General features: G+C 38.4%; 1 protein-coding gene across 5 annotated transcripts in view; it reads right to left on the bottom strand.

Moving 5' to 3' along the window:
- Positions 1 to 17,037, bottom strand: part of LOC132914275 (basement membrane-specific heparan sulfate proteoglycan core protein-like) — a 265,195-nt gene that overhangs the window by 29,195 nt on the left and 218,963 nt on the right. For 4 of the 5 annotated variants that reach the window (XM_060973259.1, XM_060973257.1, XM_060973258.1 and 1 more), the window contains exon 6: positions 15,961 to 16,143. In XM_060973259.1, the coding sequence (XP_060829242.1) occupies positions 15,961 to 16,143 (183 nt within the window). The remainder of the gene's footprint in view (positions 1 to 15,960; positions 16,144 to 17,037) is intronic. The other variant, XM_060973260.1, reaches the window with a different exon arrangement.

Here is a 17,037-nt window from a genome sequence, read left to right on the forward strand (position 1 = left end):
ACAGCTTTTTATTATCTCCATTTAATACTCTGCCTCGTAAACTACCAGCGATATTTTTCTCGAGATACTTCAGATAAAACTTTGTTTCTAATATTATTCAAGATAATTAACAATTTAAAAACGTTTCCTTAAATTCGCTCTTCAAATAAATACCTAAAAGTCACAAAATGTTCACTCTGGCTGCCTGCCAAACGCCAAAATGCAGAATATCAAATATTAGAAATTTCTCTGCGTTACTAAAACAGCAAAGATCGGTCAACCGGTTAACCATCGCTTCGGACGGATCTCTTCCTTCGTTGAAGTAAAATTTGATCGTTTAAAATTACCAACGTAATTGCTTGTAATCTGGCGTTGGTCGATTCTTGCTCATTTCGCGTTGCGGAACATTTAACAAGAGATGGAAATGGTTCGTTCGGTTGGTTTTCGTTACGCGTATCTATCAGCGATTCAGCATGTACCTATAAACGTGGTATTGATTCAAGTTGGTGAGAATACATTGAATGCGATCCTATTACCTCTACCTCGCTTTTCATCCTTGCCCAACAAAGACAACAGCCGCCGAACCCTGTCGTCCCTTATCTAATTTTCATCGTGGCCGAAATTAATTACACCCGCGCGGGCATGTCGGCACCGGAAAACCATATTTTCACCGGGAACAAGCACGACGATTCAGCTGAAATAGGCGATACATGGTCGTAAAAAGCGCGGCAACGAGAATGGAACGGTGCAGATAGGAGGAGATTGTAGACCGTAGACGATCAAGGGTGAGGCGGGTGCTCCTTGCACAAAAGCACGAAATACATCGCTATGAAAGAATAATTTCCACGCGAGAAGTCCGCCTGGACTTATGGATTAAAAGTTTCTCATCGGCAGCCTGGATAATTGGTTTAGTTATTGGATCCTCGGGCTGAATCACGAACTCGCGGACGCGGTATCGCTTTGCTTTCCTCGCTTTTCGCCGCCAACTTTCCAATTTCTATCCTCCCGCTCTTCTTAATCCCCTATACATTTTCTCTTTCTCCTTCTCGCGCCACACTTCTACGTTATATACACGCCACTACTATTCCACTACCTTCGAATTCCATGAGTCTATTAAAGGTGGCTTTGTCGCGGCAACTTTTCCCTGCTTTTCCATACCGCGGTTATAGGAAAGACTCGTGGGATGGGTCGGATCGATTTAAAATATAGTTTTCGTATAACTAAGTAATACGGATGGAAGAAAAATGAGCGACATAATGCGAATGTTGGCTGCTAGGTGATACGGGGTTATTCGAGACGAGCGTTCGCAAAATTAATTTTACTTCTTGTATGCGAGCTTTGTTTTTGTTGCGTTTGCATTCAGGTATGAGAAGGCGACTTTCATCGAATAAAAAAGAACATATTTTACTTTCTATTTTGATTTCATAACGAAGAAAAGCTCGAAAGGATTAGAAAGAATTTCGGGATAAAGAGGCTGTTGTCTATAAGTAAGATAAAAGGGGTCACAATGAAACATCGGTTTTACCGAGAGAGGCATTGATCAACGATCAACCCAGTTTGCAAGCACCGAAATTAAAGAAGGATGACTTTGTGCATACTTTAAACATGACATCGACCTTCTGTTCGAGCAGCCGAGGGACAGTGTTTGCTCTGGACGCATTAATCACTGGGGTGGAAACTCGTGAGCCAGTATTGTACGTCTTCCATCCCTCGTCCCCTTTATCAAGCTTTATCTATATGCATTATAGTGTGCAGTTACTGTGCAATCGTGTGAAAGTGAAGCGTATCACCTTACATGCAAACATGTAAAAATAAATAGGACACCGACCATGTTCGGATTTTTATCCTACCTTAATTAATTTAGAAGTTCACGGTTCGCGATAAATTAAAACCTCTTTCTTCGTTAGAAATTCCAAATTCATTGAAACGTATCGTGCGAATGAACGAAAATTTATTCGCGTATGCGGAAGGAACGCGTTATGCAAGGGAAAGTGGTAAATGTATTTACGTGCTTGTAAAATATCACAAAGATAATAGGGACTTTGTTTCAAAGTAAAAACAGCACTGACCTATTTTTTCCATAAAAGCATTCATATTTATTTTGCTTTTCATACGCGTTGTTCTTTCGTACGGAAACGAATTATTATTATTACTATTATTATTATATTATTAATTACACGAAAACGAACGCATCCAACATACTACTGGACGCGTAATATGTATCCCCCTGTAAATATTATTCATAAGCTACCAAAAAATTTTACTAATTTCTTAACAACGCGAGAATCGAAGAGAATACGAGAAATTCCGTCGTATCGTACGAACAAACGGAAAGGCTCGTCATCGTTTACGCTCGTACGAAAGTAACGCGATAAACATTTTTCAGTTGCGTTCGATCCGCGTCGCATCCTACTCGTAACAACGACACGCTTCGTCGTATCCGTAGATATATTTTATCGTAAGAGAAAGCTAAAGATTTATCGCGTTAAAGAACGCGGACGAATCTTTGAGGAGGTAGAACGCACGCGAGTCGTTTTGCTAGCTGCGGAGGGACTTTGGGTTATATAAAACTGTAACGGAGATGAAGCCAACGCATTAATCTAATGCTTGGAGAATAATAACGTGAAGCTAAGCGGAACGTCGGTAGGAAGAGGGAACCGCAAATTCGAAATATCGACGAGCTGGCGGCGTTATTGGCATCACCGCAGAATGTAACGTTAAACTGCAATTTCTAATGGTTATCGTGGCACAGTGTCTGCGCGGCTACTGCATCCAAAACGCCCCGTTTCATTTTTCCCTGATCCCTTTTAATTTCAATGGCTGCATGTCGAACAGTTCGCGCGAGCCTGGCTTCCGCGGCATTAAAAGATTAGCGACGTTACGTGGATCGGTACAATATCGTTTCATAGGATACGCTGCAGCAGAATTGTGTGCCGCATTTTCGGTTATCCGGTATTAAATGAGCCACCTAATTATTTTAATAGAACTTCCAGGCTTTTAGTTACACGGTAGCCATTCACCATTCTGCAACAAAGTTTCATTATCAATTAACAAGAAATAAAGGGCGACGTTCCAAAAAAGTTCCAACGAGCATGAAAATTTTATCGATGGCGATTTTTTCCGATTGATCAATCTCTTAATTGCACGGATTAATCGATCGACGCGCAACACCGAAGCTTCTGAAATTGGACAGATTCGATGACAGATTATTCATGTAACGCATTATATATCTATTAGGAATGATAACGGTAAATGAAATTCACCGAATACCAGCTCCGAAAGGTAATGGCCGGCCAACATAGAACCTACACGTTCGTGCGTCCAAGATCCGATCAAACAGCTTCCGCGAGTTATCAAGTACCAACGCCGACTCGTCACGATCCAATGAAATCGCCACGATGTTGTATCGACGGTGATTTGCTAAACGAAGCTTTTATAAGAGGAGATTCGAGTTAATAGAATCGACGTTGGTCGAGGCGGTGACTCGTATCTGATATCAGTCGGAGGAAACAGCCGTTTTCTTTCCTCCTTGCGGGCATTCGTTGACAGCAACCATTTCTCGTCGACGAAATACGAGGGCCGATTTCGTATTATCACGGCTTGTCGACGTCATTCCGCGGCTTTAATTATGCGACTGGCGTATCTGGCGGCAGCAACGGAAGTTTGCCATTTATTGCTTTCACCGCGTTAGCCGTGTCTCTTGCGCCCTGTACCTGTACACGCTGCCCCTCAGCGTACATCTTAAATGCAGATAACAGTTGGCTTTTTCCGCCTTCTCGAACAGAACAAGTCAAATTCCGAGAGATATCGTCGATCACGGTGATCCCTATTTTTCCTATTTCTTTGATTACCTCTTAGATCGCTCGTTTTTTAGCTTTCCTCCCGATCGATTACTATTTCATAAAGTACTTACCTTCGTGTAAGGTTTAATTATATAAAGTACGTCCGTTTTATCGTATACGCGATTATTTTTGTAAATAAAAAGAAATACGAACAAAATGTTTCAGACAAAAGTTGTATGGTATTAAAGAGGACCTAACATAGCGTCCTTGGCCAAGTAGATGGCCAAGTAGAGGTCGTAGGAAGGTGACACTCATCGATCCACCTCGGCGTTCTCTGCGAAAAAGTATTAACCTAGTGGTGTCGAAAAATCATTAGTTTAGAAGATATTTGGACTTTAATTTGTCAAATTGAAGGTATATAAAAGACAGAAAAGCTGCGAGACAATATTGTCGTGTCTACGTTGTCTCCGCCTTTCATACTTTCAATTTGATAAATTGAATTTCGACATAAATTTTCTGCAAGGATGCCAAGACTATTTTATTTAAAACTATACGATTTCATTTTAAAAAAGGCGTGTTACCTTCGTATGACCTCTACCTTACCACGTACGGGAAAACTAATTCTGCCAGATCGTATCCCTTTGATACCAACTTTTGTCTGAAGCATTTTTTTCATATTTTTGATGCTTACAAAAATGGTCGCGTCTATACGCTTAAAACGGACATACCGTATATACGTGTACGGTGTACACGCATATGCAATCGAGAAGCGAAAAAAAGATATTTTATTTACATGTATTATTTTTTCTTCGATTCGTTTCGTTTTTATATAATGAGAAATCTGTATCGTCGAATCCACTAAGAACTAATAAAGCGAACTAATAAAGCAAAGTAGGGAATTAATCGGTGGGACGTAAAAGGGTGACCGTTTCCAAGAGTTTTAATTTTTATCGTTTTGTAGAAGCTTTATGAACCTTCGTAGGCAATGTAATTCTGACCTTTCGCTAGTATTTTGCATTAATTAGCGATTCCTTCGGTTGCTTTGCTCCGAGGCTTTAGTTAAGTATGTACACCCCTTCAGAAGCAAACTTAAGAACGAACTACGTCACTTTCCAAGACTCTTTCCGACCACTAGATCCATAAAACGTAGACGGTTGTCTTGTTGACAAGCTACGAGTTTTTCTTCTTTTCAAATCTTCCTTCGTCGTAGGCAGTTCGGCTAAGATATGGTAAAAAATTAATCGTATACGATTGCACAACTTCTTACACTCTAACGCGTTAGCTCCTCTTTGGTCCATTTTACGTGTTTAAATTTCAAATCGATATCTATGATAGTTTCGAGGAGAATAGATCGTAACACCTTACGTGGCTCATCCTGCATCGCACATATGTGCTTTCGTCCTATATAAACATTTTGTATTTACGCTTATGTCCATTAATGCGGACTTACTCCCGTTTATCATCATCATCCGTGTTAATAAACATGATAGACATATATGTATAATCGAACGATAGTTTTGTTTGATTAAATATTTAACCCACGAATCTTCGATGAACCAATTATCGTGAATTCGTTTCGGTTGCATTTAAACTCTGTAAATTTTTTATAGGAATTTATACAGTAAGATATACAGTATAGAAGACACTGAAAAGCTGTACCGCGTTATTAGACGCTTTTCTAAAGTTTCGTGTAATTATAATTGTATATTAGGTCAATGTGGTATGTTTATGTACACAGGGCATCTCGTACTGCAATTTCGATGAAATTATTAATCGATTAAAGCGAGCAGTAAATTGTAAATGAAGCTGTTGTATATAATAGTCCCTAGGAAATCTATCTATCGGGATAATATCCGATTTTATCAAATATACTCGCAGGTTGCTCGTAATCCAATATTTTGCAAGAAAACTGCATGGATAGTGGGCGATAATAAAACTGCTACTGACGAGGGAAGAATATGGAGAAAATTTATACGAGAAACAGTTGTCAGAAAATGTCTTTCCTTCGTTGACGTTTTAATCGTTCGTATACAAGCATCCTAAGATCGTTAAGCAAACACTATTAGTTTGATTGATCGATTAATTGTCAATGTTGAATGGACTCGTTGCGAGATTCAACATCCTATAACGAACATGATTCAGCGTTTCGTTTGAAAATGAGCTTCAAGTCAGACGTAAATGTAGCGATGTCGCGATCAACGCCTTTCTGATTACACTTAGCGAGCGGCAATTGCATCGTCCACGATGCAATTTGCTATGCTACGATGCTAAGGCTGTAACACTTTCCTCCGAGAAATTACCAGCGAGCTTCCGAAGATATCTGGAAAATAGCTCGATAAGCAAGTTAAAGCAGTTAAAGTTTTCCAATTACGCTCGCGACTGTTTCGATTTCTTTGTTCAGTTGATCTTAATCGTGTCGTGTAATAACGATTTTGACACGTTGTTGATGATAACCGCGAGTCACTTTACTTCCTCTTATTTGGCCAAATATATCGCTCATACCGTAACGCAAACGATTATGCGTAGAATTCCTCGAATTAAAATGTCCTTTTTTAAATTAAAATTAAATATCTTCCTTCTATAGCAATGGCTACTACGATTTAATTCGCTTCTGCTTCGTAAATATGGTTAATCGGGAGAAAGCAAGAGAATCTAATTCAGTGTAAGCACGTTGAAAGCGAATTAAATAAAATTTTAATCCCATTCGTATACGATACGAACGAAAAATGGAAAACTCGAATCCAACGTTTCTTCGACTTTCATTTTTTTTTTTTTTTTCTTTCTTTAGTTACCCGATCGTTCTAAAGCAAACAATCAGAATGAAATAACTATCCCATTATAGGAATAAAGTCACAGAGGCTGAAAACCTTAATTAAAGCGAATACGATGAGAATCGAAACTGCTTTCTCACTGATCCAATGATTTGCATAGAAATAACCGTTCCGCGTATGAAACGAAAGAAACAATAAAGCGTTCATCCTAATCAGGCCATCGGACACGTAATCGGACCGAGCCGGGGGATTAGACTTGCCAAACGTACGAGCTTCGGGGGTAGCCTTTATTAAATTACACTCTGCTCGAGCTGGTATCATAAATACGTTCGCAATCTTTTCATGGTTCGTTCCGGTGTTCCACGTTGACCTATCATCCAGCCTGTTTTCGACACGATTATCTCTCACGCAAATCGAGCATAGACCCACCTTAGCCGTAATTCATCGACCGCGTATGGTTCGTGTCCCAAAATGGAGAGTCGAGTAATTGCTAAGGATCCAGAAGATACTGCCTCGAGAATGTGGCGAAGATCGCGTCAACTTAATAGAAATCTACCGTAAACTAACGTCTCTTCGACTAATTTCAAGAACGTAGATCGTTCGAGGATTCACCTTCCAATTCAAAATCATAATTTCACGATTCAAACGCGGAAATATGTTTCTCGCCGTATAAACGCAAGTACATAAATGTGTGTAGCTTGCACGACAGATTTTTATTCCTGTTACCGGGCAACTTGATCTTCTCTGTCGAGAGACGAAGCTGTTGTTACTTCGAAGATAGCATTTTCGACGCTATGAATTTTAATTGGCTGCGAACTTTTCAACGAAATGTTCCATTTTTCCTTGAAACTTTGATCAGAGATTTCTTTATTGCTTCGTAACAAAATGGAATATTTAAACAGTCCTATGGCAATATCGCGACCCGTTTAACAAATTTATTAGCGATGGAACCAAATTCCAAACGCTAACTACTACATCTGACGTTTAATTAACAATTCAAAGTTGCAGATATGTGATTTTACGTGGTCTACGACTGACATTCGTTACACACCTATCATTGCGTAGCACTCTACGCAATATCGTAATATCGTCATTAGGTGATAATGAGAAAATCCGCAATCACTTAGTTGCTAAGCCAATACATGAATATTTTGGAAGTATCATACGGATTGTTAATTTCTATCGGCAAAGGTACACACACAACGCCATGTATACATATAATATGTTCTAAATAACATGGTTATGAACAGCAGTTTAAGCCTGGCCTGTCGTAGGCTTATTAACTGTCAATAAACGCGCTTGCGCGGTTAATTGGAGGTTGGAAGTTCATGTAAAACGGATTAAAGATAAAAGAGGTTAAACTACGACCCTATAAAACGCTCGGTAATTAAGCACAAATCACCGTGAAAATTGTGCTTGTTACGCGTAGCCACTCTTCGCAGGTAGAAGGATAGAACCGATACACGAGGAACTAAAGTGAAAAGCTTGCGGATGTACAGTTTCAGTGAAGATAAATGGAAGAGAAGTACCGATCGATTATTACTATGAATCGTAATTATTTGTTTTTTTCGTATCGCAAGATGCCACTCGTACAAATAATTTCAAACAATTACCTACGTCTTTCTAACATTTGTTTCGGTACGATTTCCGATAAAATTACAGCCACGGTGCTCGTGAGATATCGATAAAACATTCCGATCGGATGCCATTTGCCCCTGTGAATTTGAAATAATAATACGAGAAACGAGGAAACATTATTCTTTTAACGGAATCTGAGTCTCGAGCGTAATCTTCTCGGTATATCGACGAAACCAGAGTACGACAGGATTTGAACAAGAACTCTTCTTCTATTTCATAGCTCTTCGTTTTCTGCGGGATGGAGCACGATAAATCTCGGCTCGTCGTTACGCCATGGAACACCGTTAACTTTTGACGATGCCTTTCGTACGGTTCCGCGAAACTTCTTTTACGCTGCGGTATTAAAAAATCAAGTTCACCTATACGATAGGAAGTTGGCTTTTCTTTGCTATGTCGACGCTTTCATCGACCTCGTACATAAAACGCTGTCGATCAAAGGTTTCCTCATTTTTGAAAACGCGAATAAATATATTCGAAAAGGAGTTTCTCATTGGGCAAGGCTAATAACGCAAGCTTACGGTTACCGAGTTTGTAGGACACGGACGATCCGATAGCATTTCTGTTTTTATATTACCATATAATTCAAGTTGTAGATAGCGATAATAAATAATTCTTGCAAATGGTTTCTTATCAGTCGCCGTTGTGTTCCTTGAACGAACTTAACTCGTGATTTGCACATGCATACCAAGAAGTAATTCCCAACTTTTTCAATTATCGTACTTTTAATTTACCTTGTGCCATGTATGTGTCTGAAAATGGATTTTATACGTTTCTTCAAAGTAACTTTGGCATGGCATGTAACTGATTTAGCAAAGTAGCCTCGTTCGTCCAAGTTTAACTCCTACAAAACCAATTTGTCTATCTTTTTTTTACATCTTTTTTCTGTTTGTACCGAACAGACGTGTAATAGTAAAATAGCTTACTTTTATTTGAAACGCTATTTCCGCTATTTTCCGTCACACTTGAATCTCGCCAATCTTTCTGTCTGCATGTATCCTTTGTACCAAATTAATTTACTTTCGATACACTTCGATCGGTAAAAATTGCTACAACTTTTTGAATAATATCACGATGATGTTGATCGTTCTGGGGCGATGCTATCGATACATCCGCAAAGTTAATATTTTTAACACGATTCAGAGGCTATAACTGATAATTGATGTCCACGTGAAACGAGAGACCAGAGTAATTTATAGTGGTACGCCTGCCGATTCCTGAAAAAATTTGGCATCGTTTCAAATCGTTGTAAAGTTAACCGAGCTCGCGCAGATGTATCGACATTTACTGGGTGGTTGCGCGCGCGATTCCGTTGATAAATTGCACGTTATTATTTCCATGTCAGCGTATATGTTTATACGATAATAAATGCACGTTCATATTCTGCCGTTGTATTAAATTCCAACTTGAAAAATGCGGATTTGAAGGATCCAACAGACAGCCAGCATGATGAATGTATCTGCTTAATTGTTTGTCTCATTTCTCGTTGTTGAAACGTATTTCGTATTGTTCGTGGAGATTTCAAGGTAAGCTCGACAAACATCGAACGCGAACCAATCAGTTCACGTTTAACAAACCTATTCCATTTGTCAAGGATTAAATTGATTAATTCGAAATTTTTACTTCATTCCATCTATAGTAGTATATATTCGTTGATTTATCTAGAAATCGTCGCACTTTTTATCGGCCTTCTGGACAAAATTATTGCTTTAGAAACGTTTCAATGAAAGAGCAAAGAATGCTACGAATGCGCCCATTAAACGACGAATCGTCCGGTATGTACGACAATCAAGTTAGATTAGAACGATTATGAAATTTTTAATGTTTAACCGCACCGTTATCAGGATACATTCAATCGTATGTACACAATCGTTTGTTGTATAATCTATTACACATTGCCTCGACGTGCATTATTGCCGTGTCAATTATTCACGGGGAATTATTATTTAATAGCTGCTGATCGCTTGTATTATTCCATCGGAGGTTATATTCGATTTTATCGACTTCGATAAAATACAGTTTACGCTAAATTGCGCTGTGCTATCATCAGTTTGATCCCTCGCGGTGACCTCATTCCAAAACTGTTCGCTTTTATCACTTTCGATGGCAACTTCGTTGTATATCCCATAATTCGGAATATCACGTTGCTGCTCCAACTATCCTGTGTTTAACCTTCGATTTCTAAAAAAACAGCTGATTTTAACAGCTCTATCGAGCGAATGATTATTAACGGTTAAACGATTACCTTCCAACGGCAGAAAATAGACCGTCCTTCTAATAATAAATTCTATGGTGTAACGAAGCGGCGGAAATTTAGTTTCAAAAATTCGACAAATTGGACGAACGAACGCGGATTACTCTTTCATTGTATCGATGCTACTAACGCACGCAATTTGCCTGTTTTAGTTACGCCAGGTGCGTGCTGTTTCGCGTTGAAATTCAATGTTTCCCGCGCTAAATAAATCCCAGCTGTAACAATACTCTTTACTAGGGTATGAAACAGTAAATGATTTTTCCGCATGAAAACTGTTTGAATGGACACGAAATACAGCCGTATGATACCTCCGACTTGTTACTGGCCATATAAAAAAGCTTGGCTACCAGTAATGTAATAATTCTTGCACATACAGTGCAAAAAATGTCAGCGCAGAAAGCTTCGAGTCACGCACGGTCTGATCGCATCTGCTATGAAACTTTCGTGTAAAGCAATTTGAATAATTCTTCTGCTACACATAGAATCTCTCTCGGAATACTATACACCATAAATTAACTTCATTGTAACGATTCATAGGTGGAGAATTAATTCTTCTTCGAGTGGAAATCATTTCTGCTAGAATTTAACGCAACGTTTCTGACGAGTAAAACGTATCGGTGGGCAATGTTGCATGGATTAGTGGGAATATCGAAATAGTTGAAAATCTCGTTTACACATTTTTCCCGACGTTCGACGCTCGATCGCGTCTCGTTGTTAAACTTTTACTTTGTACGCGGAGCGAACCACGGAAAACAAATTATTGTGCTTTACGTTTAATCAACTACACGTAAACGTCGTTTGCCTTCGCTTGCACAATACTAACAAACGATAGAGTAGGAGATGCAATCTGAGCTCCGATGCTTCGAACGTGTCTTCCACGGGCAAGCCCAGTTGTATCAAGCGAAAATAGATGTCGAAAATTTGAGTATCTATCCTACAGCGGTATTAGATTTCACCGGGTAACTGTACAAATTAAAAGGGAACTTGATCAAACGATTTGACGAACGGTAGCATCAATACCATCTCGATGCTAAAATATTACGCTGTGGATACATGAACGAACACGAAAACGAGAATTTCGTACGAATGTTCGCGCGAGAGCGATAAAGTTTCGAAGAGAGTAACAGAAAAATATGCAGACACCTGAAAGTCTTGGATGGACGTGACTGCGTGTTACCTAGGAATGTTGGTAAGGTGCGCCTGAAGAAGCAGAGTTTGTAAAGAAGGGAGGGAGAAGGGGAGGAAAGTGTGAATAAAAGAAGTTGCAAAGTAAAATCGAAGGGAAAGGGTACGCGAGTTAGGGTTAAAAAGCCAGACGATTCGTGTTTCAACGTAAAAGAAAAACCGAGTTGCGTCTTGTTACGTGTCGTATCATCGACAATTATCGCGCCACGAATCGATCCGCTGTTCCGGTTTTATCGAAATATATCGAGAAACCCCTAGTATAAATCCCACCATTTCATCGTATCGAGGATGAGACATAAGCGGATAAAGGCATTAAAAGATATCAAAAATGCATATACAGCCGACAATGCTAAGTGCTAGGAACTCGCGATAGTTTCTGCGCAATTCCGTGGATTATCGCGCTATTAAACTCGTACGAACAACTCGATGCGAATGGAAATCCTACGAGACGCTTGATTGGATCAAATAAACCTTCCACGCGTGTGCAACGCCTAATTTCGATCCAGATTGCCAGTTAATAGGTTTTGACAGAGAACGGATGAAATTGTACACACACCCTGTAAACTAGTTACACATAGCGGTGCGATATGAAACGTCAGAGAACTGACGTAATTCCAACTCGCAAGTTGCAACGACTACGCGCATTAACTCGCCGCGCGTGTTTTAATCCATTCGCCGGCATTGTTTCGATAGGAAATGCGTCTTACCGAAGAGAGTCCGCGTTAAAACGCGACAGCAGATATTATCTAGGACTATTATCCTCACGCGGTTGCTATTACTATAAAACCATAGTTGATCGTTTCACGGTATATATACTTACGTATATGTAATACATATATATAATTCTATATGGAGAAGAAACAGATCTTCGGAAAACTGATATTTCCTTTTCGAATTCGATTTCACTTTTCTTATTTTCATCGATTGACATTTCGACGATGGAAACATCGATATTCCGCTTGCTATAAAATACACTCCAACGCTAAATATAGGGGAAAGTGGAGTAAAATGAAACGAGCGGGTAAAACGGAACATCGATGTTTCTCTCAGATAAAATCTGCCAATGAGTTAGTCTATAGTGCCGTGTGACATGAGACTATTCCACTAAACAGCCTTTCCAACAATTTCCAACAATTGAGAGTTGGATTTTTCGCTGTTGAAGTTTCCATACTGCATTTTCTTTCTTTCTTTCTTTTTTTTGTCAGCTGTATTTTGAAAATTAATAACGATAAGCACAGCATCGAATCCTATAGTTGCTATAGTACTTCCTTTATACTCCACTGTGCCTTGTGCATAGAAGAATGTAACATAACGTATGAGGACACTAATCTCCATTAAATTGTACTTTTTACAAGCGTCCTCTAAAGAAAAAAGAGCAACTATTCGATATGCAGCGTGAATCAGTCTTTACCTAGATGAAAACGTTTCTAAAGGGAACGTACGTGACTGGCGCATTGTTTAACGGCATTAATGTATTCCACAGCGGCAAAAGCAGGTCGAAAGTGAAGCTGAAAAAGTGTGGAAAGATATTAGCACCGCTCCACACGATCATTTTAACGTGGCCATCGTTGGTGTACATGTTTCGTACGTTTGCGTGCTTCGTAGCTTGATATTTAAATTTGTGTACAACTATCGGAAACAACTGCCTAACCTTCTACGATCATTTAGAAGAGATTTTCATGTAATGCTATCTTGACAGATATACTTATTGTTACATGACAGATACTGTTGATCCGATAAAGCTACGCGTTCTCGGTGAAGAATGAAAAATAGATTATCGTTGTTACGAGATTACCAGAGAAAATAATATTTGGATGAAATATTTTTCACGACAGAATTAAATAATATTCGATATCATAAAATTCGCTCCTAAACGAATGAAACATCTACGTTTGGTAGATGGCCTAAAGTTTCAGCACAATAAATCTGCGTTATCGTACGCTGAAGTAGATTCGCGTGTCTAGTATTTTAAAAAGGCTATTCGCTATAATATCACACGTGCAATATACGTGCACAACGCGAAATGGGATTGATCTTCTTTCACGGACGGTTTTACCGAATTAAAGTTGGAACGTTTCTGGATTTAGAAAAAATTCAGCGCTATTCTTAAAAGTTCCTAATGGACTCGTCTCTCCACTGGATTTCGTTCTTCACATCCGATTCTTTAACAAAGATGAAATGCAGGCTACGACTTTAAGCAGAAGAAAATTATTCGTCGGATTTTTAATTGGTTCATTGGTTAACCTCTTAACCTATGAATATTCAAACGACGGTGGAAAATGAGGAGGAAGGTAGAAAGGAAGAAAGGAGGATGATCACGGCTTTGCCAAATCTGTGAAAAAGCTTCTCAAAAGCTTCTCAACGATCGATAGAAAGCGATTATTTATATTATAATACAATGTTTCGAGTGATACGCACTCTGCTACGTTTCCATTCACTAGAAAACTAAATTGTCAAACTAAAATATTATCTGTTCTTTTTTATATAGATTTTAACGTCGCATCGACTGTACTTATGTGGATTTTAACGACGACAATGTGAGTAGAGAGAGATTTACCAGTTGGACTTTACCAAATAACGAAACGTGAGAAATAATATTATAAATGATATTATAACCACTGTGTACACAATCTGATACACACAATACTATACTAACCATAAAAAGAATCTTTTAAGCCAACAATTCTTATTCAGTATTTATACGGAAAATGGATATGGATACAATAGGTACATTGTGATGATAATTATTAGTATTATTATTCCGGATGGGTCAAAGGATCAAATACATTTTTCGAATGTCATATCGCAAAGTAGTGACTTGCATTATCTACGCGAAATTGAAGAAATGCACTTCGTTTTGTGTGTGTTGCTTTATAACAGAACTTCTCTAAATTATGAACTCTCGTTAAATTCTGGTGCTCTGTCGTTGCTTTCTCGAGACTCTTATCCTCCTCGCGAAACTCGCTCGTTAGAATCCCAACCCTATTCTGACCAACTGACTCGTTTACGACTTTTCACATTTCTAACGTTCAGCCTACTAATGCGAAAACTGATACAAAACGGAGAAACCTTTCGATAAAAATTATTTAATCGACTATTTCACGCGACAATGGTTCCGCCATATGTTAAAATGTATTTGCGAGAAAACGAGGATTATTCGAATCATTTTCCTTCGGAAATCGCCCTAAATAATAATTACACAAGGTAGTTTCCACGTTGATCTTTTCCTAATTTCTTTTTATTCTTTGCGTGTATCTCACGTAGAAGGAAAAGTACCATTGTCATATCGGGAAACAGAACAGGCACTTTCAATTTTATTTTTTCTCTTATTACAGAAAGCTGTTGAAATGTTTCTGTTGCTATACTACGCGAGGATATTTATACATTTACGCGAGTCCTTCGAATACCTAAAAGGACAATGGCCCGCTAGGTTTCTACTTTGGACATATGACAGTGGTATTGAGTTTATTGCCTCCTATAGAGCACGCGTGATGCCAGAAGCTGATGATACCGACGCCTGCATTCTGCCGCCCCTTTTTACAACCTTCACCGTTTAGTTTATCTGTGGCCCGATTTCATCTCGAGAATTTATGACGTTCTCCAAGTCCTGCTTCCAAGCTATTCAAGGATTCGTTTCGCAATTCCTACTCGAATAGCATCACGGTAATATTCTACATTTTCATCGAAAATCCCGATATGGGCACATTTAAAGGTGTCGCGAGAATATAATGTGGTTTCGCAATATACAAAATGTGATTCACGGTACGCGAAATATAGAACGTACCCTGTCCGAAAGTAAATTTATCACGTTGGAATTAATATTTCTCCGTATTACCTACAATGGCCAAGGAGACACTACGCGTTTGAAAAATTTGATTTGTTCAAACGAAACGAACATAAACAAACGATATATTTTATCATTCGGCTCGTTTCAACGACGGGCTTAAAAATAACTCGAAATACAGGGAACTGGTATTGCGCGATAATTCGTAAAACGTCTCATCGTTCTTTCGGATTTTAAATCTCTGACAATATCGATTTCGAACATACCGTGTTATAGATATGTTAATGGTACTTCGTTGTCGTGTATTAATTTCGATCAAAGGATAATTATCGTACGTTATACGTATATTCGATACAACGGAGTAAATCAACTAATTTTTCCTTCCATTCTTTAATTCGATTCGTTCGAAAAAAAATTGCTTCGTATGATCGTTTAAGGTGGAATAAAAATATCTTTCAACATTTTTATGAAACTCGCTATAAATTTGACCGCTGCGGCGGTTTCGTTAGCCGAAGAATTTACGTTCGAGAAAAACGATTTCTCCGGGAAATTTTTATTATTCCGACTCACCCACCATTGAGTACGTGGACTAGAACACTGGCTGACTCGGCCGCAGACGGGGCACATGTGTAATTCCCAGAATCAGCAGGTAACGCCTTTGATATCAAGAGACGCGACGTTCGCGTTTGCTTCTCAGTGACTACGTTGATACCTCCCCTTTGACTGTAATTTACCACGTGATCACCCTTATACCTGCAAATGTAATAACATCTTGTTAATTAAAATCGTTTGAAAATGTCAATCGATGCTTTAGCTACGTCGGAAAACTTTCCTCTTATCGCGTAAACATACAGAGCTTTTCCACGGTTTATACAAAGATTCGAATAATTACATCGTAAGAACGTATGAAATTTATTTAGCTTTCGATTACGTAATCTTGTAATTCGACGATTTATGAGGAAAGTTAATACTTTATTAGTCGTGAATTCCATTATAAATATTATTATATGGAAAGGTAATTTGTTTCAGCGTAATATATGTATATCGAAAATAATCGTTGGAAATTCATGGTAATATTATACTATAATAAATTTCACAGTGAGTAAACTGCATATTAATTTTGTAATTATACGGCGTTACTGCCAGTGCGTTTCCTGAAAATTTCTCTTTTAAAAGATGCGCGACCATTTAAGTGGAACGCATTATATTCTAACAACACGATAATACATACATATACGTACATGTATGTTTGGTTTTGAAATAAAACAGATACGAAGCAACGTATAAATTGGAACTTGGATCAAAATAAAACCGAATTTTCTCATTTTATTTCCATCGTACGCGTAGTTCTCTCATCTCTGCGCGTTACTGATATTAATAAATGCTGATAAAACGCGACAACGAATACAGTGAACTTGAAAAATCAATGCGGCGAGGAAAAAATAGAAGAGAAAGCGAAAATGTAACGAAATAAAATAAAATAAAATAAAAAATAAAATAAAAAAGCTAGGAATATTACAAAACGCCCTCGTTCGAAATGAAATCGGTAATTAAAGCGCTCTAAATTTACACTGAAGTTTGTAATCCTTGATCCACTTTCGGCCTCTTTTGCTTCACCATTCTTTATCAAACAATGAACTTTTCACA

Source organism: Bombus pascuorum, chromosome 14 (assembly GCF_905332965.1).
Source record: "Bombus pascuorum chromosome 14, iyBomPasc1.1, whole genome shotgun sequence".
In the NCBI taxonomy this organism is placed as follows: Eukaryota; Metazoa; Arthropoda; class Insecta; order Hymenoptera; family Apidae; genus Bombus; species Bombus pascuorum.